Source organism: Bos grunniens, chromosome 11 (assembly GCF_055505025.1).
Source record: "Bos grunniens cultivar Pamir isolate PY7600 chromosome 11, Bosgru_T2T1.0, whole genome shotgun sequence".
Taxonomy (NCBI): Eukaryota; Metazoa; Chordata; class Mammalia; order Artiodactyla; family Bovidae; genus Bos; species Bos grunniens.
Genome location: NC_141175.1, coordinates 13,867,810 through 13,895,173, shown reverse-complemented (window position 1 = coordinate 13,895,173; position 27,364 = coordinate 13,867,810). Strand labels below are relative to the sequence as shown.

The following is a 27,364-nucleotide window of genomic DNA, read 5'->3' as shown; positions in this document are numbered from 1 at the left end:
TATACTCTGCATATAGGTTAAATAAGCAAGGTGACAATATACATCATTTGTCTCTATCCTCTCCATATTTTATTGTTCATATTTTCTCATAAATGTAACTAATATGATAGCCAAAGTGGTTTATCATTGATTTTGTTTCAATTTATTTGATTATTGATGAGGGAACTATTTTTTCTTGAGTCCCTTAACCAATTTTTAAAATTCTCTTATCATTTATTTGTGTAATCTGTCTATTACTTTCTTAGAATTTTTTATTGGCTTTTCTGGACCTGTCTGTATTAAAGATATTATATCTTTGACTTCTTTGTCTTGGTAATGTTCCTAGTTAATTCTTTATCTCTTGACTATGAGACTTATTTACTACAAGCAAGTTTTTTTAATCTCGTCAAGACATCTTAATTGTAATTCCTTTTACTAGAGTTTTAATTTAAAATATTTTCCTCTACAGAATACATGCAAATGTTCAACTTTTTCATTTTCTTGTAGAATAAAGTATTTTTAATATCAGACATGTAGTAGTTTAGAATGAAATCATATTGTTAAAGTGGTTCTCTCTTACACAGAATGCATTACCTCTGATGTTAAAATAAAGAAGATATTATGAACAGTGTTATAGAACACATTTTAAGTTTAGATTAAATAGACAAATTTCTGTAAAATATATAACTCATCGAAACAAATCGAGTAAGAAATAGAAAACCTGAATACAGGTTAGACCTATAGCATTATTTTAGACCTATAGGCATTAGGGAGGAGAAGGCAATGGCACCCCACTCCAGTACTCTTGCTTGGAAAATCCCATGGACGGAGGAGCCTGGGTGGCTGCAGTCCATGGGGTCTCTAAGAATCGGACATGACTGAGCGACTTCACTTTCACTTTTCACTTTCATGCACTAGAGAAGGAAATGGCAACCCACTCCAGTGTTCTTGCCTAGAGAATCCCAGGGATGGCGGAGCCTGGCGGGCTGCCGTCTATGGGGTCTCACAGAGTCGGACATAACTGAAGCGACTTAGCAGCAGGCATTAGGGAAATAGAATCAATAGCCAAAAACTTCCTGAAAGAAAAATTCAGGCCCAGATACTTGTAATAGTTTTATAAACAATTCAAGGAAAAAATAATGCCTGATTTGCTAAATTCTTTCAGATAACAGAAAATAAGGGAGTAATTCCCTTTTGGAGATACCCTGATACCTAAAGTTAATGAGAACACTGCAAAAAAGTACAATAACAAGCTAATCTCATTCATGAAGTAAATATACCAATTCAAAGCAAATTATTAGTAAGCAAATAATTAAACAATGCAGAGAAACTGTGAGATTATCATTATCAAGGAGTTTTCCCAGGAATACATAGTTGATTTAACATTCAAAAATCAATCAAGGTCACTCTTTTATAAAACAAAGAACAAAAATCATATGAGGCAAGAATATCATCTCAATAGATGCAAGGAAAATAATTTTGTATAACTCAACATATGTTGATTAAAATGTGCTGTTAAAATAGACATAGGAACAAAATTTCCTAATCTGAAAAATGAGTTATTTTTCAAATGACAACATATGTAATATGTTACATTTCTATAAACTATATAACTATAAAATATGTAATATGTAATAATAATTATACATTTAATTCCTTCTCATTAATGAGCAACAAGACAAAAGAGCAGCTCTCACCACAACTATCTCATGTTGCACATGATGCCCCATCCAGTGCAGTAGGATAAAAAGTAAATAAAAGGTATAAATTCTCTAAGGAAAGAAACAAAAGTGCATTTTACTCACATGTGACAGTTTCATATTATTACAATTCATATGTGTCTATATAAGAACCATTCAAATTATTAGTTAGGTGTTTTGAAGCAAAAACAAACTAAAAATAGAACCTCCACTCTCACTTCACAACATATACAAAAATCAATTATACAGTACCTAAAGCACTAATTGTGAAAAGCAAAATTATAAAGGTTTTAGAAGAAAATGCTAAAGTATACCTTCCTGAGCAAAGGGCAGAATGGACTTCATACACCAGATACAAGTGAAGCGTTAAGATGAAAGGAAAGTATTTATGAATTCATTAAAATTTAAAATATTTACTTAGCATACAAGATTGTAAGCAGAGGGAAAGGACACACCATAAAAACAGAGGACATATTTGTACACATATAATGCACAAGGGACTGGTATCTAGAATATTTAAATAGTTCTATAAATAAATTAGAATAAAACAGACAAATAGGTGGGAAAATGAACAAAAGTATCCGCAAGCACTTTCAAAATTAGAAATAAAAATGCTAATAAGTATTTTAAAGGTACCCAACCTCATTATTTTTTAAATTTATGCCTGTGCTGGTTCTTTGTTGCTTCATGGGCTTTTCTTTAGTTGTGGCGAGCGGGGCTATTCTCTAGTTGCGGTACACAGGCTTCTCATTGCGGGGGCTTCTCTTCTTGTGGAGCACAGGCTCTAAGGTGCTCAGGCTTCAGTAGGTGCAGCAATGGGCTCAACAGTTGTGGTTCCCAGGCTCTAGAGCACAGGCTCAGTGGTTGTGGCACACAGGCTTAGTTGCTCCACAACATGTGGGATCTTCCTTGACCAGGAATCGAACCTATGTCTCTGGCATTGGCAAGAGGATTCTTTACCCCTGAGCCACCAGGGAAGCCCCATAACCTCATTATTAATCACTGAAATATAAAATCAAACCATCGGGAGATGTCCCACAGTACATAAACACCAAATGACTAAAGTGGAAAAGGCTAACACCAACAAGTGTTACCAAGAATGAGGTGCCACCACAATCTCACCTATTGCCTGATGGAAGTGCAACTCTGTAAAATCTCTTTGGAAGTCAGCTTGCTAGTGTATATTAAAATTGAAGATGTAGATATCCTAAAATCATGAAATTCCACTCCTAGGTATGTATGAAAGAGAAAGAAATGCATGCATGCAGCAAGAAACATATACAGAAATGGTCATCGCAGTATTTTTCCAAATAACAGGAAACAACTTTCCTTTCAAGAATAGCTTGCAATTCGTTTCTTATATGATATTATACATGTTTCAGTGAATCGCCAGTCCAGGTTCAATGCAGGATATAGGATGCTCGGGGCTGATGCACTGGGATGGCCCAGAGGGATGGTACGGGGAGGGAGGTGGGAGAGGGGTTCAGGATGCAGAACACATGTACACCCCTGGCGGATTCATGTTGATGTATGACAAAACCAATACAATATTGTAAAGTAATTAGCCTCTAATTAAAATAAATAAATTTAGTTTTTAAAAAAAAAGAATAGCTTGCATGATGAATGTGTGGTACCATCATCAGATCAGATCAGATCAAATCAGTCGCTCAGTCATGTCCGACTCTTTGCGACCCCATGAACCGCAGCACGCCAGGCCTCCCTGTCCATCATCAACTCCTGGAGTTCACTCAGACTCACGTTCATCGAGTCAGTGATGCCATCCAGCCATCTCATCCTCTGTCGTCCCCTTCTCCTCTTGCCCCTAAACCCTCCCAGCATCAGAGTCTTTTCCAATGAGTTAACTCTTCACATGAGGTGGCCAAAGTACTGGAGTTTCAGCTTTAGCATCATTCCTTCCAAAGAAATCCCAGGGCTGATCTCCTTCAGAATGGACTGGTTGGATGTCCTTGCAGTCCAAGGGACTCTCAAGAGTCTTCTCCAACACCATAGTTCAAAAGCATCAATTCTTCGGCGCTCAGCCTTCTTCACAGTCCAACTCTCACATCCATACATGACCACAGGAAAAACCATAGCCTTGACTGGACGGACCTTAGTTGGCAAAGTAATGCCTCTGCTTTTGAATATGCTATCTAGGTTGGTCATAACTTTAATCCAAAGAGTAAGTGACTTTTAATTTCATGGCTGCAGTCACCATCTGCAGTGATTTTGGAGCCCAAAAAATAAAGTCTGACACTGTTTCAACTGTTTCCCCATCTATTTCCCATGAAGTGATGGGACCAGATGCCATGATCTTCATTTTCTGAATGTTGAGCTTTAAGCCAACTTTTTCACTGTCCACTTTCACCTTCATCAAGAGGCTTTTTAGTTCCTCTTCACTTTCTGCCATAAGGGTGGTGTCATCTGCATATCTGAGGTCATTGATATTTCTCCCAGCAATCTTGATTCCAGTTTGTGTTTCTTCCAGCCCAGCGTTTCTCATGATGTACTCTGCATAGAAGTTAAATAAGCAGGGTGACAATATACAGCCTTGACGTACTCCTTTTCCTATTTGGAACCAGTCTGTTGTTCCATGTCCAGTTCTAACTGTTGCTTCCTGACCTGCATACAAATTTCTCAAGAGGCAGATCAGGTGGTCTGGTATTCCCATCTCTTTCAGAATTTTCCACAGTTTATTGTGATTCACACAGTCAAAGGCTTTGGCATAGCCAATAAAGCAGAAACAGATGTTTTTCTGGAACTCTCTTGCTCTTTCCATGATCCAGCGGACGTTGGCAATTTGATCTCTGGTTCCTCTGCCTTTTCTAAAACCAGCCTGAACATCGCGAATTTCACTGTTCACATATTGCTGAAGCCTGGCTTGGAGAATTTTAAGCATTACTTTACTAGCGTGTGAGATGAGAGCAATTGTGCAGTAGTTTGAGCATTCTTTGGCATTGCCTTTCTTTGGTATTGGAATGAAAACTGACCTTTTCCAGTCCTGTGGCCACTGCTGAGTTGTCCAAATTTGCTGGCATATTGAGTGCAGCACTTTCACAGCATCATCTTTCAAACGATGAGGATTTGAAATAGCTCAACTGGAATTCCATCACCTCCATTAGCTTTGTTCATAGTGATGCTTTCTAAGGCCCACTTGACTTCACATTCCAGGATGTCTGGCTCTAGGTCAGTGATCACACCATCGTGATTATCTGGGTCGTGAAGATCTTTTTTGTACAGTTCTTCTGTGTATTCTTGCCATCTCTTCTTAATATCTTCTGCTTCTGTTAGGTCCATACCATTTCTGTCCTTTATCGAGCCCATCTTTGCATGAAATGTTCCTTTGGTATCTCTGATTTTCTTGAAGAGATCTTTAGTCTTTCCCATCTGTTGTTTTCCTCTATTTCTTTGCATTGATCGCTGAGGAAGGCTTTCTTATCTCTTCTTGCTATTCTTTGGAACTCTGCATTCAGATGCTTATATCTTCCCTTTTCTCCTTTGCTTTTCACTTCTCTTCTTTTCACAGCTATTTGTTAGGCCTCCCCAGACAGCCATTTTGCTTTTTTGCATTTCTTTTCCATGGGGATGGTCTTGATCCCTGTCTCCTGTACAGTGTCACGAACCTCATTCCATAGTTCATCAGGCACTCTATCTATCAGATCTAGGCCCTTAAATCTATTTCTCACTTCCACTGTATAATGATAAGGGATTTGATTTAGGTCATACCTGAATGGTCTAGTGGTTTTCCCTACTTTCTTCAATTTGAGTCTGAATTTGGCAATAAGGAGTTCATGGTCTCAGCCACAGTCAGCTCCTGGTCTTCTTTTTGCTGACTGTATAGAGCTTCTCCATCTTTGGCTGCAAAGAATAAAATCAATCTGATTTCAGTGTTGACCATCTGGTGATGTCCATGTATAGAGTCTTCTCTTGTGTTGTTGGAAGAGGGTGTTTATTATGACCAGTGCGTTTTCTTGGCAAAACTCTATTAGTCTTTGCCCTGCTTCATTGCGTATTCCAAGGCCAAATTTGCCTGTTACTCCAGGTGTTTCTTGGCTTCCTACTTTTGCATTCCAGTCCCCTATAATGAAAAGGACATCTCTTTTGGGTGTTAGTTCTAAAAGGTCTTGTAGGTCTTCATACATAATATGTAATGATTATACATTTAATTCCTTCCTGTTCAAATGTGGAACAAGACAAAATACCAGCTCTTACCACAACTATCCCACATTGTACTTGAGGTCACACCCAGTGCAGTAGGATAAGAAAATGAAGAAAAGATATAAATTTTCTAAGGGAAGAAACAAAACTGCATTTTATTCACAGCTGACAGTTTCACACTAGTGCAATTCAAAGGAGTCTATACAGCAACCATTCAAATTGTTAACCAAGTGTTGATGCAAAAACAAGTGAAAAATAGACCCCTCAGCTCTCACACAAAAATCAACTCCAGATCATCTAAAGAACAGTGAAAAGCAAAATTAAATAATTTTTAGAAAATGTATAAAAATTATAAAGTTTTTTTAGGCTGAAACACACCTTCCTGAACTAAGGGAGGAATGAAGTTCATAAACCAGACACACATAAACCATTAAGAAGAAAGGAAAACACTGATGAATTCAATCAATTAAAATTTGAAATATTTACTTGGCAAACAAGACTGTAATGAGGACTTCCCTGGTGGTACAGTGGTTAAAACTACCTGTTAATGTAGGGGACACGGGTTCAATTTCTGGTCTGGGAAGATTCCACATGTCTTAGAGCAACTAAGCCTGTGCCTCACAACTACAAAGTTCGAGTGCTGCAACTACTGAAGCCTGCTCACCTAGAGCCTGTGCTCGGCAACAGGAGAAGCCACTGCAATGAGAAGCCTGTGCACTGCAATGAAGAGCAGCACCCACTCCACCCCGCTCGCCGCAACTAGAGAAAGCCCATGCACAGCAAGAAGACTGTGTGCAGCCAAAACCAAATAAACAATGTTTAAAAAAATTAGAGTGATTTAAGTTCAAAAATAAAATAAAATTTTAAAAAAATTAGAGTGAAAAGACAAACTGTAAAGACAGAAAAAATATCTGTAATACATATACAATGCACAAAGAACTACTATGTAGAATATTTAAATAGTTCTGCAAATGAATTAGAATAAAACAGACAACTACAAGGAAAAATGAACAAAAATTAGACAAGCTATTTGAAAATTAGGAAATAAAAAATCCTAGTATTTTAAAGGTGATCAATCTTATTATTAATCACTGAAGTATAAAATATAAAAAACCATCAGGAGATATCCCCCAACACACACATAATAAAAAAAGGCTGACATCCTTCCTATGTAGCACTAGTAGTAAAGAACCCACCTGCCAATGCAGGAGACACAGGAGACTTGGGTTCAACCCCTGGATGTGGAAGACCCCCAAGGAGAGCATGGCTACCCATGCCAGTATTCTTGCCAGGAGAATCCCATGGACAGAGGAGCCTGGTGGGCTACAGTCCATGAAGCAACTTAGCATGCACACACGACATCCACCTAGTGCTATCAAGATTGAGCTGCCGTCACACCCTCACCTATTGCTGGTCAATGTACAACATGATACATCTTTGGAAATCAATTTGATATTGCATACTAGTAGATGTAGATATCCTAAAACCAAGAAATTCCACTCGTAGGTGTATATGAGAGAGCAAGAAATTCATGTGTATACCAAGAAACATATACAGGAATGATCACCTCAATATTATTCAAAATAATCAAAAAAACAATTATTCTTTATGAATAGCTTGCATGATGAGTGTGTGGTATAATCATACAATGCAGCAACTCACAGCAAAGGAAATGAACAAAGAATCATTACCTAGAGCTGTCTAGGTGATCTCACAAACTGAACAACTGAACAAAAGAGCCAGAAAAGAGAATACATAATGTATGAGGACATTTATATAAAGTTCAAAAACAGGCAAAACTAGACTAAAACGTTGGAAAGTTGGTAGGGATCATCTTACTTCAAGAAGGAGGGAAGAGAAATGGTGAACAGGATACACAAAAGGAGTTTCAACATGCAGGCAACATCCTACTTCTTAATTTGGGAAGTGATATGTGGGTAATTGGTTTCTAATAATTTAGGGGGCAGTATGCTAGTCAAGTCAAGGCTATGGTTTTTCCTGTGGTCATGTATGGATGTGAGAGTTGGACTGTGAAGAAGGCTGAATGCCAAAGAATTGATGCTTTTGAACTGTGGTGATGGAGAAGACTCTTGAGAGTTCCTTGGACTACAAGGAGATCCAACCAGTCCATTCTGAAGGAGATCAGCCCTGGGATTTCTTTGGAAGAAATGATGCTAAAGCTGAAACTCCAGTACTTTGGCCATCTCATGCGAAGAGTTGACTCATTGGAAAAGACTCTGATGCTGGGAGGCATTGGGGGCAGGAGGAGAAGGGGATGACAGAGGATGAGATGGCTGGGTGTCATCACTGACTCGATGGACGTGAGTCTGAGTGAACTCCGGGAGATGGTGATGGACAGGGAGGCCTGGCGTGCTGTGATTCATGGGGTCGCAAAGAGTCAGACACGACTGAGCAACTGAACTGAACTGATGCTAAAAGAAGGACTGATTGGAAGGACTGATGCTGAAGCTGACTGTCCAATACTTTGGTCACCTGATACAAACAGCCAACTCATTGGAAAAGATCCTGACACTGGGAAAAGTGAAGTCACTCAGTCATGTCTGACTCTGTGACCCCATGGACTATAGCCTACCAGGCTTCTCCATCAATGGGATTTTCCAAGCAAGAATACTGGAGTAGGTTGCCATTTCCTTCTTCAGGGAATCTTCCTGACCCAGGGATCAAACCTGGGTCTCCTGCATTGCAGGCAGACGCTTTACCATCTGAGCCACCAGGGAAGATGCTGGGAAAGACGGAAGGCAAAAAGGAGAAGAGGGTGGCAAAGCATGTGTGTGTGCTTAGTTGCTCTGCTGCTGCTGCTGCTGCTGCTAAGTCGCTTCAGTCGTGTCCGACTCTGTGCGACCCCATAGGCGGCAGCCCACCAGGCTTCCCCATCCCTGGGATTCTCCAGGCAAGAACACTGGAGTGGGTTGCCATTTCCTTCTCCAAGGCAGGAAAGTGAAAAGTGAAAGTGAAGTCTCTCAGTCGTGTCCGACTCTTAGCAACCCCATGGACTGCAGCCTTCCAGGCTCCTCCGTCCATGGGATTTTCCAGGCAAGAGTACTGGAGTGGGGTGCCATTGCCTTCTCCAGCTTAGTTGCTCAGTTGTGTCCAATTCTTTGTGACCCCATGGCAGACGAGATGGTTGGATAACATTACCAACTAAATGGACACAGACTTGGGCGAACTCAGGGAGATAGATGGACAGGGAGGCCTGGCGTGCTGCAGTCCATGGGGTCACAAAGAGTCAGACATGACTTAGCGACTGAACAACAACAACAAAATGCTAACAGAAATAAGTCAGACAGAGAGAGACAATACTGTATGTTATCACTTATAGGTAGAATCTAAAAAATACAACGAACTAGTGGATAAAACCAAAAAGAAGCAGAACCACAGATAGAACAAACTAGCAGGTACCACTGGGGAAGTGAGAGAGGAGCATATAGAGGAGGGGGAATGAGAGGTGCAAGTTATAGCCTGCTTTGTATGACACTGAGAATATAGCCAATACTTTGCAAAAACTGTACATGGAATGTAAACTTGAAAATTATATTAAAATTTTTAATTAAAATAAATTTTAAAAACTCTAACTTGAAGAAATAAAGGATTGACCCATATTTTATTTAAGCTGAGTGATGGGAGAACAAGCATTGACTTGATTAAAATTCCTAACAGAATATACATGCTTCATATATTCTTTAATGTGGAAGATACATTTAAACAAAAAGTAAACATATCTATAAGTTAATTTATTTATGTTTAGAAATAATTATTAGGCATACTGTGCCCAATAGAGAATCTAGATATTAATCATATCTCTGTTCTCTGAGATCTTTAAATAAGAATGTGTCCTCTTCTACATGACTTCTAAACACAAATATTGTGACCTCTGGGCTATTCTATCTTTATTTTTTACTTATTTTCTGGGACATACTGTATTTCATCCATGTGGACAGGGCTCTAACTAAAAAACGCTGACTCCAAAACAGAGATGGACCATTTCAGGGTTAAGTGGGGAGGAGGGATCCACACAGCATCTCACCCCAGGGAGAAACTAGAGGTGCTGCCATGGAGCCCATCCATCTGAATGGAGTTATTAACGAGGCTGATGGAACACAGGGGCCACCATCCACAGGGGACTGCTGGCTGGCTGGACAGTTGCCCCATCGTGTCTCTAACTAGGAGGTCTGGGAACAAGTCCCAGGAGACACTGCCTGTGAAAAGGCAACAGCTCCTCCTGGCTCCTGTGCCAGAGAATCACTAATGACCTGAATTTTCAATCAGTGCACAGGGAAGGGCTCTGTGCCTCCAGCCTTGTCATTTGGGGAGACAACAGGGAAGTGAAGACAACCTCCTTCATGGAAGCATCACAGACAGAGGCTGGTCAGCACTGCAGCTGAGAACTATGGCTTAGAGATGGGAAGAGAGGGTCTACCTAAAGGGCATGTACATGCACACATACACACACACACATGACCCTGAGAGCCTCTCCCTTTTCATTTTTGCCTTTTTTTCTTTATTACATCCCTATCTGCCAATCATTTTCTGCATCTTTGATGACCATGAGGGGCACCCAGTTCTGGGGTTCATCACATCCCTGAAGGTGCAGACTAAAGGCACTGTGGAGAATGGGTCTCAGAACATCCTTCCCCCACCCCCATCAGTGAGAGGCACACAGCACCTGTGCAAGAACAGAGCGTAATTCACCCTGGTCCAGTGGAACAGCCTGGTTCCCAGAGTCACTCTCAGCCACTGCTCAAGTCAGTACCAATAACTCACTCTCTATGTCCAACTCGGTCTCAGGCTTCTTTTATTAAAGGTGAGCAAACTAAATAGGATAGAACTGTTTATTCTCATTATGAAATTAATAATTAGAATAATTAATAATTAGATCATAATCTTATGATTATTTGACCCAGTTTTCACTTGGTTTCCAGATGCCAAAAGAAAAGGAAACCAGTTTCCACTTGTTTTCCAGATGCATTGACAGTTCTGAGAAGAGTCAGGAAGATGCTGCTATGCTAATGATATTGGTGATAATGATGATGACTTCTTACATTGACATCTCACAACCTACAAGCCCAAGATGCAGGCAGCAACCAGAACTCAACAATGACCATGCACCCTCATTTGATTAAAAACAGCAAAAACAGTAACAGATCATATTTATTGAGCATTTATCGTGTGTCAGCCTTGATCTAAATATATATAACTATCTCCTATCATTATTCTGTTTAAGCCAGTGAAGAAACTGAAGCTGAAAAAGTTCGTGACTTTCTCAAGTCTCATCAAGAGTAAAGACAGGGAAAATTCTGTCAGACTCAGAGGTATGTTTTTATTCATGACCCTAAATAAGCACGACATTTTATTTAGGGTCACAGAGCACCTGCTGCCACTTGACCGTGGCATGCTTCCTCCATGCCAGCACAACTCATTCGAATTTCACATCTTGATTGCACATCTTGAATCCTGAAGAAACTGCAATTAATCCCATCATTTGGCTTCTTCAACAATCCCATCCGTAGGGTTGTTATCAATAACATATATAAAAACAGCAAAGCTCAATGGTAATAAAAATTTCCCAAAAATTAAAGGCATGTGAGGAACAGAGAGGTAGAGCATGTTCCCCAGTGCTTCTTAACCACATCCTGTGTCTCAAGTTCACATTTCATCACCTGCTACTAATGATGACAGTAACATCACCGCCCTTAGGAGCAGCCTGCTCTGCACATGTTATCTCAGTAATCAATGCAATGAACTTATGAGGTACTGACACATGGTGCAAAACAGGAAATGGAGATCCAGTGTTACGTAATTAACTGGAGTTGATTACGTAAAGCCACACTGAGTAAAAGAAATAGTGAAAGCCTATCTTTATTTAAATAAGATTCTGCTAAAATTTCTCAGCTTTTGAAGGAAATTAGAAACCAAATCACCACCTCTGACTTTCTAGAAGATAGCTAAAATGCAGAATTCACCCCTAACAAGTCTCCCAATCACTGTCTTAGTTCTCACCTGTGTACATGTTTACATGCCCACCAGCAAGAGACACCTATACACCTCTGTGACCTTTGAAAAAAAAAGCAGAAAACAGACAAAAGGTTTTGAATGATCTAAGATTTTGGAGTCTACAAATATTTAAGCAATATTTTCCTTGCATTTTTCTACATTAAATGGGAGTTGCAAACCAAACCAGCATCTCTGACTTCCTGCTCCTGGGCTTCTCTCAGCACCCAGAGCAGCAGCCTCTCCTGTCCGGGCTCTTCCTAGCCATGTACCTGGTCACCGTGCTGGGGAACCTGCTCATCATCCTGGCCATCAGCTCTGACCCCCGCCTCCACACCCCCATGTACTTCTTCCTGGCCAACCTGTCCTTCACCGACACCTGCTTCTCCTGCACCATCGTCCCCAAGGTGCTGCTCAATATCCACACACAGCACTACACCATCTCCTACACTGGGTGCCTCGTGCAGATGTTCTTCTTCATGGAATTGACTCTGCTGGATGACTTCCTGCTGGCTGTTATGGCCTATGACCGCTACGTGGCCATCTGCCTTCCTCTCCACTACACCACCATCATCGGGTCCCAGCGCTGCCTGCTGCTGCTCACTGCATCCTGTCTCAGCTCCCACCTCCTGGCCTTCTCCCTCTGTCTCCTCATGTCTCAGTTCTCCTTCTGCACCTCCCATGCCATCCCACACTTCTTCTGTTATGTACCCCCACTCCTCAAACTTGCCTGCTCAGACACTCACATCTTTCAGGTCACCATGCTAACTGAAGCTGTTCTTTCGGGTCTGATTCCTCTCACCTGTGTCTTAGTGTCATATGCCCACATCGTTTACACTGTCCTCAGGATCCCATCTCCTGGGGGGAAACACAAAATCTTCTCTACCTGTGGCTCTCATCTAACAGTGGTCACTCTCTTCTATGGGACACTCTTTCTGGTGTATTTCCAGCCCTCAGCCTCCTACTCAGCAGACACTGGGATGGCAGCATCTGTGGTGTACACGATGGTCACCCCCATGCTGAACCCTTTTATCTACAGCCTGAGGAACAGACACATGAAGGCAGCTTTGTGGAGATTCTTCAGCTGGGGAAAATATTCTACTCAGTAAAAAGCCCTGTCCCAGATTAGAAGCTCAGGCTCTGTGATGTGTTTTATTCCTGGAGTCTTCATTTGCAAAAGTTTGACAAAATCAGATTCAAGGCAGGATGGTGCTCAGCATCACAAGCAGATTTTAAAGATGGAGAATGCCTGACTTGGTGGGACTGGAATACCATCAACTAACCAAGGACAGAGCTAAAGCCTGCAAGAGAAGTAACCAGCAATCCCTGCAAGGTGACTTGATTCCTGGATATAGGTGACCAAGCAGATTCAAACCACAGATTCAAATTATCAAAAGATGACATCAGACAGAATACAGGTTCTCAGAAAAAGCTAACCTGTCCGTTCAACTACAAGAAATGTTGACAATATCTAGAAGGGTCAAGTGTCTGAGTTTCAGGGATCATTTCCAAACCCATCTTTGGAAACAACTCATAGGGATTCAGCTACACAGGCAGAAAGCTGAACCAAAAGACATACTATTTGCTGGGAATAAGCAAGCGAAACTAATTCTAGAAGAAACCTGGCACTGGTAGGTAGGGGCTGGTCCAAAATCATACACCTGGGATTAGAACTAGGCCTGTGACCATGAGTGATTAGGAATTATTGGAGTACATTCATGACTTTTTTACTTTTTAAGCTGTGGCTTAGTTCATTTTTCTGTTAAAAAAAAAAAAAACACTCAGAGCGAATTTGTAAAACATACAAATAGGAAAAAGAAGAAAAAGAAATACTCACTATTCATACATTTAAAGACAACCACTGATAATATTTCACATCATTTCCCTCCTGTCTCCTAAAATAGCTTTTTGTTTTTTACTGTGTTGAGAAAGTACTGGACATACAATTATGTAGCTTTTTTGCCTAACTTCATAACATAAGTTGTCTCCACATTAATGCCTCCTGAACATTTGGCTCTCTGAGATGACAGAAGAAAGCATAATGTTTCCCCATTTCTGGATGATTAGGAGATTTCTATGTGTTCACTATTACAAATAACAGTGCAATGAAAGTCTCTGAAAAGACATGATTCTTATGTTCATAGTCTGTAATTTTACTATTTTCAAAAGTAGAACATCAAAGGTTAACATTTTGGGGGCTCTTTTATCCATGCTGCCAAAATGTCAAATAAGAATGTTTTTTTGTCTCTGTCCACTCCATATGTTGATGTTCAAATTTTCCCCTAAATGTAACAAATATGGTAGTGAAATGGTATCTTCTTGCCCTGGTATTAATTTCTTTGTTTATTAATAAGGGGACTATTTTCCAGCATCCATTAACCAATTTTTAAAATTCTCTTAATTGTTTATTCATGTCATCTACCTATTACCTTCTGGGATTTTTTTATTGACTTGTATGGGCCTTTTTATATTAAAGATATTACATCCCTGTCTTCGTCACCTTGTTCCTAGTTCATTCTTTATCTCTTAACTATGTGATTTTTTTTTTTTTTGGCCATTCTGCATAGCATGTGGGATCTTAGTCTTGTGACTAGGGATAAATCCTGTGCCACCTGCATTGGAAGCACATAGTCTTAAACACTGGACCACCAGGGAAGTCCCTTAACTTGGTGATTCCTTTAAATGTAAGGAAGTTTTTATTTTATTATGAAATCAAGAAATATTCTTTGTAACTCCCATTACTACAGTTAAATTTGAAATCCTACCTTCTGCAGAATTCATGCAAATATTCAACTTTTTTCACTTTCTTGTGTAATACAGTATTTTTTGTATAAACATACATTAGTTTAGGATGAAATCACATTGTTAATGTGGGAATAACACACAATGAGTTTGAGTTTGAGTAAACTGTGGAAGTTGGTGATGGACAAGGAGGCCTGGAGTGCTGCGGTCCATGGGGTCATAGAGAGTCGGACACAACTTAGCGACTGAACTGAACTGAACACACAATTATACTGCTGATGTTAAAGAAAAATATCATAAACAACTCATCAAAAAAATCTAGTAAGAAATATACAATCTCAATAGACCTATAACAATTGAGGAAATTGAATCAGTAGCCAAAAACTTCCTCAAAGAAAATTTCAAGCCCAGGTGGGTGCAAAAATTTTATAAACACTTCAAGAATTCTACTTTGCAAAACTCTTTCAGAGAATAAAAATAAAGGAACATTCACCTATTCCCTTTTAGACATTAGCACAACTTTGATACCTAAAGCTAATGAGAATATTGCAAAAAACAGAAGTACAATAAGCTGAAGAAAATATGTTATCATTACCAAGTTGAGTTTTCCCAGAATGCAAAGTTGGTTTAACATTCCAAAGTCAACCAAAGTAAGTCACTATTTTACAAAACAAAGGACAAAAATCATATGATTCAAGAAAGCAATACTTTTGAGATGCAAGAAAAATTTGGATATAATCCAACATACACTTATTAAAAAGGCAGGTTAGCAAATGGACATAGAAGCAAATGTTCTTAATATGAAAAGAGTTCTTTTTCAAACATATAGCATACAGTGTGTCATAATCATACATTAAATCCTTCCTGTCCACATGAGGAGCAGGACAAAATACCAACTCTCACTACAACTATCCCATATTGTATTTGAAACATCCAGTGCAATGGAATAAGAAAAACAAAGAAAAGATATATATTTTCTAATGAAAGAAACAAAATTGAATTTTATTTACACCTGATAGGTTTGATAATATTGAAATTCAAAGGAGTCTAACATTCAAATTATTAATTAGGTGTCTTGAAGCAAAAACAAGTAAAACATAGACACTTTAGTACTCAGTTCACAAAATACACAAAAGTCTATTTCAGAGTGACTAAAGCAGTAACTGTTAAAAGCAAAATTCTAAGGATTTTATTTATTTATTTTATCACTTGGTATTATCTTTAATTACAAAGACTTTTCCAATCACATCACATAGAGATCATTTTATCCCCTGTTCTGTTTGGCTGCCAATCTCTTATCTCTCTCCTCAGCAATGGTAAGGCGAATACCCTTTCCACGGGGAAGAGAGATCCACGGTTTGTTGCCTTTGCCAATAACGAAAATGTTTGAGAGCTGTGTGGCAAAGCTGTTGCCGTTCACATCTTTCACATGAACCACATCAGAAGAACCTGAATGTCTCTCCTGGTTTGTAATCACACCAATTCTTCCCAGGTTAGCACCTCCAGTCACCATGCACAGGTTACCAGTGTCAAATTTGATGAAATCAGTAATCCTGCCAGTCTCCAAGTCAATCTGAATGGTATCATTCACCTTGATGAGGGGATGAGGGTAATGGATGGTATGAGCATCATGGGTTACCAGATGAGGGATTCCTTTTGTCCCCACAAATATCTTTTTTACTTTGCACAATTTATACTTGGCCTCCTCAGGTGTAATACGATGAACAGCAAAGCGACCCTTGGTGTCATAGATCAAACAAAAATTCTCTCTAGTCTTATCAATGCTGATGACATCCATAAAACCAGCAGGGTAGGTTATATCTGTGCTGACTTTGCCATCGATGTTAATGAAACGCTGCATGCAAATCTTCTTTACTTCATCTCCAGTTAGGGCATACTTAAGTCTATTCCTTAAGAAAATGATTAGGGGGAGATATTCCCTTAGCTTGTGGGGGCTGGTAGATGGACGAGGGGCAAACACACCAGTCAGTTTCTCCAGCATCCAATGTTTTGGAGCTGCTACACATTTCAGGTGCTTCTTGGGACCCCGAGCCATGGCTGCGCTAGGCACGAAAAGAGCAATTCTAAGGATTTTAGAAGAAAATGCTGAAATATACTTTCCTGAACTAAGGGAACAATGGAAAGCACAAACCAGATACTAGTAAAGCATTAAGAAAAAAGAAAAAAACTGATGAATTCAATACATTAAAATTTAAAATATTTACTTGGCAAACAGACTGTAACAAGAGTGAAAAGACAAACCACAAAGACAGAGAAAATATTTGTAATACATATAATGCACAAAGGAATGGTATCTAGAATATTTAAATAGTTCTAGACTGTGTGGATCACAATAAACTGTGGAAAATTCAGAAAGAGATGGAAATACCAGACCACCTGACCTGCCTCTTGAAAAACCTATATGCAGGTCAGGAAGGAACAGTTAGAACTGGACATGGAACAACAGACTGGTTCCAAATAGGAAGAGGAGTACGTCAAGGCTGTATATTGTCACTCTGCTTATTTAATTTATATGCAGAGTACATCATGAGAAATGCTGGGCTGGAAGAAGAATAAGCTGGAATCAAGACTGCCAGGAGAAATATCAATAACCTCAGATATGCAGATGACACCACCATTATGGCAGAAAGTGAAGAGGAACTAAAAAGCCTCTTGATGAAAGTGAAAGAGGAGAGTGAAAAAGTTGGCTTAAAGCTCAACATTCAGAAAACGAAGATCATGGCATCCGGTCCCATCACTTCATGGGAAATAGATGGAGAAACAGTGGGAACAGTGTCAGACTTTATTTTGAGGGGGATCCAAAATCACTGCAGATGGTGATTGCAGCCATGAAGTTAAAACACGCTTACTCCTTGGAAGGAAAGTTATGACCAACCTAGACAGCATATTAAAGAGCAGAGACATTACTTGGCCAACAAAGGTCCGTCCAGTAAAGGTTATGGTTTTTCCAGTGGTCATGTATGGATGTGAGAGTTGGACTGTGAAGAAAGCTAGCTCCGAAGAATTGATGCTTTTGAACTGTGGTGTTGGAGAAGACTCTTGAGAGTCCCTTGGACTGCAAGGAGATCCAACCAGTCCATCCTAAAGGAGATCAGTCTTGGGTGTTCATTGGAAGGACAGATGCTGAAGCTGAAACTCCAGTACTTTGGCCATTTCATGTGAAGAGTTGCCTCACTGGAAAAGACTCTGATGCTGGGAGGGATTGGGTGCAGGAGGAGAAGGGGACAACAGAGGATGAGACGGCTGGATGGCATCACTGATTCGATGGACCTTGAGTCTGAGTGAACTCTGGGAGTTAGTGATGGACAGGGAGGCCTGGCGTGCTGCGATTCATGGGGTAGCAAAGAGTCGGACACGACTGAGCAACTGAACTGACTGAACTGAATAAATAAATTAGAATTTTAAAAGATAACTAAAAAGAAAAATGAACAAAAGTTTAGATAAACAGTTTCAAAATTAAGCAATACAAACACTAATAAATATTTCAGGTACCCAACTCATTATTAATTACCAAAATATAAAGTCAAGCCACTGGGAGATACCCCCCAACACACACACACACACACACACACACACACACACACACACACACACACACCAAGTGACTACAATGAAAGAAACCAACACCACCAAGTGTTAACAAGAATGAGCTGCCACCACAACCTCACTTATTGCTGATGGAAGTGTAAATTGGTACAATCTATTCAGAAGAGAATTTTATATTTCATAGTAAAATTGAAATGGAGATTTCCTAAAACCATGAAATTCCTCTCCTGGGTATGTATGAAAGAGAAAGAAATGCATGTGTATACGAAGAAACATATACAGGAATGATGAAAACAGTACTGTTCCAAATAACCAAAGAAAACTATTCTTTCAAAAATATTTTGCATGACTAATGTACTTAACCTATATGCAGAATACATCATGAGAAACACTGGACTGGAAGAAGCACAAGCTGGAATCAAGATTGCTGGGAGACATATCAATAACCTCAGATATGCAGATGACACCACCATTATGGCAGAAAGTGAAGAGGAACTAAAAAGCCTCTTGATGAAAGTGAAAGTGGAGAGTGAAAAAGTTGGCTTAAAGCTCAACATTCAGAAAACGAAGATCATGACATCTGGTCCCATCACTTCATGGGAAATAGATGGAGAAACAGTGGAAACAGTGTCAGACTTTATTTTTGGGGGCTCCAAAATCACTGCAGATGGTGACTGCAGCCATGAAATTAAAAGACGGTTACACCGTGGAAGAAGTTATGACCAACCTAGATAGCATATTGAAAAGCAGAGACATTACTTTGCCAACAAAGGTCCGTATAGTCAAGACTATAGTTTTTCCTGTGGTCATGTATGGATGTGAGAGTTGGACTGTGAAGAAAGCTGAGCACAGAAGAATTGATGCTTTTGAACTGTGGTGTTGGAGAAGACTCTTTGAGAGTCCTTGGACTGCAAGGACATCCAACCAGTCCATTCTGAAGGAGATCAGCCCTGGGATTTCTTTGGAAGGAATGATGCTAAAGCTGAAACTCCAGTACTTTGGCCACCTCATTCGAAGAGTTGACTCCTTGGAAAAGACTCTGATGCTGGGAGGGATTGGGGGCCGGAGGAGAAGGGGACAACAGAGGATGTGATGGCTGGATGGCATCACCGACTTGATGGACGTTAGTTTGAGTGAACTCCGGGAGATGGTGATGGACAGGGAGGCCTGGCATGCTGCGATTCATGGGGTCACAAAGAGTCGGACCTGACTGAGCGACTGAACTGAACTGAACTGAACTGAACGTGTAATATCATACAATGTAGCAACTCCCTGCAATGGAAGTGAACAAACACCCACCACCTAGAGCTGCCTAGATGATCTCACAGAGAAACAACTGAACAAAAGAGCCAGAAAAGAGAATACATAGTGCATGAGGTGGAGGAGCCTGGTGGGCTGCAGTCCATGGGGTCGCTGAGGGTCGGACAGACTGAGTGACTTCACTTTCACTTTTCACTTTCATGCATTGGAGAAGGAAATGGCAACCCACTCCAGTGTTCTTGCCTGGAGAATCCCAGGGACGGGGGAGCCTGGTGGGCTGCCATCTATGGGGTTGCACAGAGTCGGACGTGACTGAAGTGACTTAGCAGTAGCAGTGCATGAGGGCATTTATATAAAGTTCAAAAAGAGGCAAGACTAAAATCAAGTGTTAGAAAGATAACAGGAATCATTTTCCTTCAAGAAGGAGGGAAGAGTGATGACGAACCTACTAACACAAAAGGAATTTCAGACAAGCTGGCAATGTCCTACTTCTGAATCTGGGAAGTGATACATAGGGGATTGGTTCCCAGTAATTTCTTGGGCAGTATGCTAAGAGAATGTCAGACAGAGAAAGACAAAGACTGTATGATATCACTTATAAGCAGAATCTTAAAAAGTGCAACAATCCAGTGTGTGAAACAAAAAGGAAGCTGAATCACAGACACAGAGAACAAGCTAGTGGTTAGCTGTGGAAAGGGGAGAGAGAGGCAGTGTGGAGGATGGGGAATGAGAGGTACAAACTCTTGGGTATAAGATAGGCTCCAGGATGACTGGTACAGGACCGAAAATATTACAAATATTTGTAGCAATGGTAAATGGAAAGTAACCTTTAAAATTGTATTAAAATTTTTAAATTCAAAATAAGCATAAATTAAAAAAAAACTATCCTGGAACAATAAGTAAATAAAGTATTGCTGCTGCTGCTAAGTCGCTACAGTCGTGTCCGACTCCGTGCAACCCCATAGACGGCAGCCCACCAGGCTCTCCCGTCCCTGGGATTCTCCAGGCAAGAACACTGGAGTGGGTTGCCATTTCCTCCTCCAATGCAAGAAAGTGAAAAGTGAAAGTGAAGTCGCTCAGTCATGTCCAACTCTTAGCAACCCCATGGACTGCAGCCCACCAGGCTCCTCTGCCCATGGGATTTTCCAGGCAAGAGTACTGCAGTGGGTTGCCATTGCCTTCTCCGAAATAAAGTATTGACCTGTATACTATTTAAGCAAAGTGATGGGGGAATAGGCATTAGTTTTATTAACATTCTTAGGAGAATATACATGTTTTATATATTCTTTTTATGGAAGATACATTAAAATAAAAACAAACATATCCATAAATTGATTTATTTTTAGAAAGTATTAGGCACCATGTGTCCAATAGAGAATCTAAATATTATTCATATCTCTGTTCTCTGAGATCATTAAATAAGAATGTGTCCTTGTCTACATGACTTCTAAAAGCAAAGATTATGACCTCTGATCTATTCTATCTTTATTTTTACATATTTACTGGGACATTTATATCCATAGGGCCAGGGCTCTAATAAAAAAGTAGGGACTCCAGGACTGAGATGGACCAGTTCAGGGTAAAGGCTGGGAGGAGGGATCCACGCTGTACTTCACCCAAAGGAGAAACCGAGGGTGCTGCCCATGGAGCCTGGTCCATCTGAATGGAGTCATCACTGACGTTGCAGCAACACAGAAGGCCACCGTCCAGAGGGGACAGCTGGCAGGTTGGACAGTTGCCCCAACGTGTCTCTAACTAGGAGGTCTGGGAACAGATCCCAGGAGACACTGCCTGTGAAAAAGCAGTGGCTCCTTCTGGCTCCAGTGGCTGGGAATCTCTAATGACCTGAGTCTTCAGTCTGTGCTCTTCCTACTCACAGGGAAGGGCTCTGTGCCTCCAGCCCTTGTGACAACAGAGAAGCAAACACAACCTCCTTCGAGGAAGCATCACAGATGGAGGCTGGTCAGCACCTCCAGGTGAGAACAGATGCTTAGGGATGGGGAGAGAGTCTACCTAAGGGGGCACGCTGACACTTATACACACCTATACACACACTGACACATATACACAAGCAGCCTGTAGAACCTCTTCCTTTCATTTTGCCACTTTCTTCTACATCCCTATCTGCCAATCATTTTCTGAATCTTCTGATCACTATGAGGGGCACCCAGTTCTGGGGTTCATCACATCCCTGAAGGTGCAGACTGAAGGCATTGTGGAGAATGGGTGTCAGAGCACCCTTCCACAACCCCATCAGCAACCAGCACACAGCATCTGTGCAAGAACAGAGCATAATTGACCCTTGTCCAGTGGAAGAGCCTGGTTCCCAGTGTCTCTCCACCACCTCGCCATGTCAGTACCCATAATTTACTCTCTACGTCCATTTAGTTACCAACCTCGGTCACACCCTTCCTTTTTTACTAAACTTTGTGCTAAATCATTTAGGACAAAATTATTTATTCCTATAATACTATTATAATCAGGGAGCTTTATGATTAAGTTATTTGACCCAGTTTCTACTTGGTTTCCAGCTGGCAAAACAAAAGTTTTGCCACTGACAGTTGTAGGTAGAGTCAGCTGTGCTGATATTGGTGATAATGATGATGACTTTTTTTTTTTCTAATTTTATTTTATTTTTAAACTTTACATAATTGTATTAGTTTTGCCAAATATCAAAATGAATCCGCCACAGGTATACATGTGTTCCCCATCCCGAACCCTCCTCCCTCCTCCCTCCCCATACCATCCCTCTGGGCCGTCCCAGTGCACCAGCCCCAAGCATCCAGCATCGTGCATCGAACCTGGACTGGCAACTCGTTTCCTACATGATATTTTACATGTTTCATTGCCATTCTCCCAAATCTTCCCACCCTCTCCCTCTCCCACAGAGTCCATAAGATGGACTCTGTGATGATGACTTTTTATATTGACACCTCACAACCTACAAGCCCGAGATACAGGCAGAGACTGGATTCACAAAAACAACGGCCTTTTCATTTTTAAAAAAGTAGTAATAATAGGTCATATTTATTAAACACTTACATTTATGTCATTCTTGATCTAAAATAGTCTATTTTTTTGTTTGTGCTGTGCTTAGTCACTTAGTCATGTCCAACTCTTTGTGAGCCTATGGACTGTACCCCGCCAGGCTCCTCTGTCCATGGGATTCTCCAGGCAGGAATACTGGAACGGGTTGCCATGCCCTCCTCCAGGGAATCTTCCTAGCCCAGGGATCAAACCCAGGCTTCCCACATTGCAGGCGGATTCCTTACCACCTAAGCCACCAGGGAAGCCAGGGTGTCTATAATTATTATCAAACAGTCTATAACTATTACCAAACTTAATCCTCATAACAACTCGGTATAGGAAACTCTATCATTATTCCATTTAAGCCAATGAAGAAACTGAAGCTGAAAAAGTTAGCGACTTTCTCAAGATCTCATCAAGAGTAAAGAGCAGAAAAATTCTGTCAGACACCAGAGTATATAATGCTTTTATTCATGACCAATATCATGACATGATATTGGCCCCTGCTGCCACTGACTGACCTGGCATTCTTCCTCCAAACCATCATAGCTCCTTCGAGCTTGGCAGCATATCATGAATCCTGAAGAAACCACAGTCAATCCCAGCATTTGGCCTCTTCAACAATCCTATCAGGTAGGTTATTATCTGCATCTTGTAGAAGAAAAGCAAAGGTCAATGGGAGTGAAAATATCCCAAAGATTAAAGGCACGTGAGGAGCTCAGCAGTAAAGCACATCCCCCAGTACTTTTTCACCACATCCTGGGGCCCAGGTTCACACTGCTCATCTGCTACTAACAATGACAGTAACATCATTGCCCTTAGAAGCAGCCTGCCTACCACATATGTTATCTCAGTTATAACCTCAGTGAGTCTATGAAGTAGTTGCACATGGTACAAAGCAGGACACAGCGATTCAGGGGACAGTAATTAATCAAAGGCAGACTGAGCATAAGGAACAGAGAAAAAATTCTTATCCCATGTCCAGATTCCAAAGCTCAGATGTTAAAACATAACATATTGACGGACAGGTTGATGATGAGAATGAAACATGATGTCCCTTAGTGAAAAGGTGCTTTTCAGTTCACAGGGTTCTCACAGCTACATGAATGCACGGAAATGGTTCAAAGCAAAGAGAGCCAGAACACTCCCGTCAGAGATTCCCTAAATCTCAGTGGGCTCCTCTCTGAAGTAACTAACCCTCCTTCCATCGTCCTCAACATGTGCTCAACCCTCACACACTTACACACAGAGCTCCTTGTTTTGCCCCCTAAATCCTAGTATATGCATGACCCCAAAATGATCCCCACAGTAAGACAGTGAAATTTAAATGGTTGTTCTAAATTAGGAGTTTAGAATTAACATATACATACTACCGTCTATACCTGGAGGAGGGCATGGCAACCCACTCCAGTATTCTTGCCTGGAGAATCCCCATGGACAGAGGACTCTGGTGGGCTACAGTCCATGGGGTCACAAAGAGTTGGACATGACTGAGCAACTAAGCACACACACACACACACACACACTACTGTATATAAAATAAGTAATCAATGAAGACCTACTGTATAGCACAGGGAACACTGCTCAATGTTGTGTGGCAGCCTGGATTGTTGGGAAGTTTGGTGGATAATGGATACAGGTATATATATATATGGCTAAGTCCCTTTGCTGTCCACCTGAAACTATCACAACACTCTTAATCGGCTATACTCCAATGTAAAAAAGAAAGTTTAAAAAAACAAGGACCTACGTATAGCACAGAAAACTCTACTCAATGTCATGTAATCAACTATATGGGAAAAGAATCTGAAAAAGAGTGGAGATATATATATATATATATATATATATATATATATATATATCCACACACATGCATGCATAACTCATCACTTTGCTGTATAGCTGAAACTAGCACAACAATGTAAATCAGCTATACTTCAATATAAAATAAAAATTAAATCACAAACAAAAATGATTGTTCTGTAGTTTTTTAAAAAGAAAATTAAATTTGAAGAGATTTTTCCAGCTGAATTCCAGTTCAGTCTGATTTCCCACCTATGGGGAAAGCATGCCCCATTACAGGATTCTAGAACCCAAACTGCATCTCTACCCTGATGCCGTCTCATCAGAGTTCACAGTCCTATTTGTACATATTTGCAAACCATCATTTACGCCTACTAATGGAACTCAGTGACCTCTTCAAGGAATAGAGAAAAGCAAACCACAGTCCATGGAGTCTGTAACATTGAGAGCCTATCTTTATTTAAATAAGATCTGCTCTAATTTCTCTGCTTTTGAAGGAAATTAGAAACCAAACCAGCATCTCTGACTTCCTGCTCCTCGGCTTCTCTCAGCACCCAGAGCAGCAGCCTCTCCTGTTCGGGCTCTTCCTGGCCATGTACCTGGTCACTATGCTGGGGAACCTGCTCATTATCCTGGCCATCAGCTCTGACCCCCATCTCCACACCCCCATGTACTTCTTCCTGGCCAACCTGTCCTTCACCGACACCTGCTTCTCCTGCACCATCGTCCCCAAGGTGCTGCTCAACATCCACACACAGCACTACACCATCTCCCACACTGGGTGCCTCGTGCAGATGTTCTTCTTCATGGAATTGGCCCTGCTGGATGACTTCCTGCTGGCTGTGATGGCCTATGACCGCTACATAGCCATCTGCCTTCCTCTTCACTACACCACTATCATGGGGCCCCAGCGCTGTCTGCTGCTGCTCGCTGCATCCTGGCTCAGCTCCCACCTCCTGGCCTTCTCCCTCTGTCTCCTCATGTCTCAGTTCTCCTTCTGCGCCTCCCATGCCATCCCACACTTCTTCTGTGACCTTCTCCCGCTCCTCAAACTTGCCTGCTCAGACACTCACATCTTTCAGCTCATGATGTTTGCAGAAGCAGCCCTGTCGGGGGTGGTCCCTCTCACCTGTGTCCTGGTCTCTTATGCCCACATCATCCACACCATCCTCAGGATCCCCTCTGCTGGGGGGAAGCACAAAGTCTTCTCTACCTGTGGCTCTCACCTGACAGTGGTCACTCTCTTCTATGGAACTGTCTTTCTGGTATATTTCCAGCCCTCATCCTCGTACTCAGCAGACACTGGAGTGGTGGCATCTGTGGTATACACGATGGTCACCCCCATGCTAAACCCTTTTATTTACAGCCTGAGGAACAGAGACATGAAGGGAGCTTTGTGGAGACTCCTTGGCTGAAGATGGAGTAGTGTAGTCTTAGTCACTTCAGTCGTGTCTGACTCTTTGCGATCCCACAGACTGTAGCCCACCAGGCTCCTCTCTACATGGGATTCTCCAGGCAAGAATACTGGAGTGGATTGCCATTCCCTTCTCCAGAGGATCTTTCCAACCCAGGTATGGAACCTGGGTCTCCTGCATTTCAGGAAGATTCTTTACTGTTTGAGCTACAGGGAAGACATTCCACCCTGTAAAAAATCCTTCCCCAGAGTAGAGCTCCAGGCTTTTCAATGTGCCTCCTTCTCTAGATTTGTCCGTTATAAATTTGAAAGACTCACATTCAAAACATAATATGCTGAGTTTTCAGAGCAGATGCATGAAAATACTCAGATTTGCAGAACAGCAATAAGGGCAATTGGAGAGAGAAAGGGGGACCAGCATTCCCCACAGGGTGACTTGATGTGTGGGTATATGTATCCAGGCAGAGTCAATCGAGAGTTGGGAACATCAAAAACACCAGTGAACACTTTGCTTCTAGGAGGAAGGCCAATAGGAGCAGTGTAGGTTACAAATTCTTCCCCAACAAAAAATTCTGGCAAGACTAGACAGGTCAGGACATCACTCAAGTCACTGGGATGCAGGGACCAATTCTGACCCTACCTTGGAAGAAACTCATTCATGGGGACTGGACTCGACATGGAGAATGTCATATCAAGTAGGAAGAATCTGTATGTTGCCTGAGTGTGTATGCTTATGTTCAGTGGTTCAATCGTGTCCAACTCTTTGCGACCCTGTGGACTGTAGCCTGCAAGGATCCTATGTCCATAGAATTTACTCAGCAAGAATACGAGAGTGGATTGCCATTTGGGTTCAAACCCATGTCTTCTGCATTGCAGGCAGATTAGTTTACTGCTGAGCCACCGAGGAACTCTATGTGATTACAAGGGCAAAAATATTCTAGAAAAGGGAGCTAGGCACAAAAAGAGTTAGAATTTGTCCAGTTTCATACATCTGGACTCAGATCTTTGTCTCTGGTAGGTGATTTGGTTTTTTGTTGTTGTTCAGTTCAGTTCAGTTCAGTCCCTCAGTCATGTCCAACTCTTTGTGACCCCATTGACTGCAGCACACCAGGCCTCCCTGTCCATCACCAACTCCTGGAGTTTATTCAAACTCATGTCCATTGAGTCGGTGATGCCATCCAACCATCTCATCCTCTGTCATCCCCTTCTCCTCCCTTCATCAATCTTTCCCAGCATTAGGGTCTTTTCAAATGAGTCAGCTCTTCGCATCAGATGGCCAAAGTATTGGAGTTTCAGCTTCAGCATCAGTCCTTCCAGTGAATATTCAGGACTGATTTCCTTTAGGGTGGACTGGTTGGCTCTCCTTCCTGTCCATGGGGCTCTCAAGAGTCTTCTCCAACATCACAGTTCAAAAGCATCAATTCTTTGGCACTCAGCTTTCTTTATGGTCCAACTCTCATATCCATACATGACTACTGAAAAAACTGTAGCTTTGACTAGAAGAAGGACCTTTGTTGGCAAAAGTAATGTCTCTGCTTTTTAATAAGCTGTCTAGGTTGATCATAACCTGTCTGCCAAGGAGCAAGCGTCTTTTAATTTCATGGCTGCAGTCACCATCTGCAGTGATTTTGGAGCCCAAAAAATTGAAGTCTGACACTATTTCCACTGTTTCCCCATCTATCTGCCATGAAGTGATGGGACCAGATGC

At 41.2% G+C, this 27,364-nt stretch overlaps 3 protein-coding genes across 3 annotated transcripts; 2 read left to right on the top strand and 1 right to left on the bottom strand.

Annotated features, from left to right (window-relative positions):
• Nucleotides 1–12,010: 12,010 nt before the first annotated feature.
• Nucleotides 12,011–14,620, top strand: LOC147362582 (olfactory receptor 1f45-like). The gene has a single exon (XM_086323483.1). The coding sequence runs from the start codon at nt 12,011–12,013 to the stop codon at nt 12,950–12,952; it is 942 nt and encodes a 313-aa protein (XP_086179609.1). The 3' UTR covers nt 12,953–14,620.
• A 1,152-nt stretch (nt 14,621–15,772) lies between these two features.
• Nucleotides 15,773–16,680, bottom strand: LOC147362581 (small ribosomal subunit protein eS4, X isoform-like). The gene has a single exon (XM_086323482.1). It carries the CDS (start codon nt 16,639–16,641, stop codon nt 15,850–15,852), a length of 792 nt encoding a protein of 263 aa, XP_086179608.1. The 5' UTR covers nt 16,642–16,680; the 3' UTR covers nt 15,773–15,849.
• A 3,451-nt stretch (nt 16,681–20,131) lies between these two features.
• LOC147362580 (olfactory receptor 1G1-like) lies at nt 20,132–25,657 on the top strand. Its single transcript, XM_086328355.1, has 3 exons — nt 20,132–20,145; nt 21,292–21,388; nt 24,740–25,657. Exons 1-3 carry the CDS (start codon nt 20,132–20,134, stop codon nt 25,655–25,657), a joined length of 1,029 nt encoding a protein of 342 aa, XP_086184481.1.
• The last annotated feature ends 1,707 nt before the right edge of the window (nt 25,658–27,364 follow it).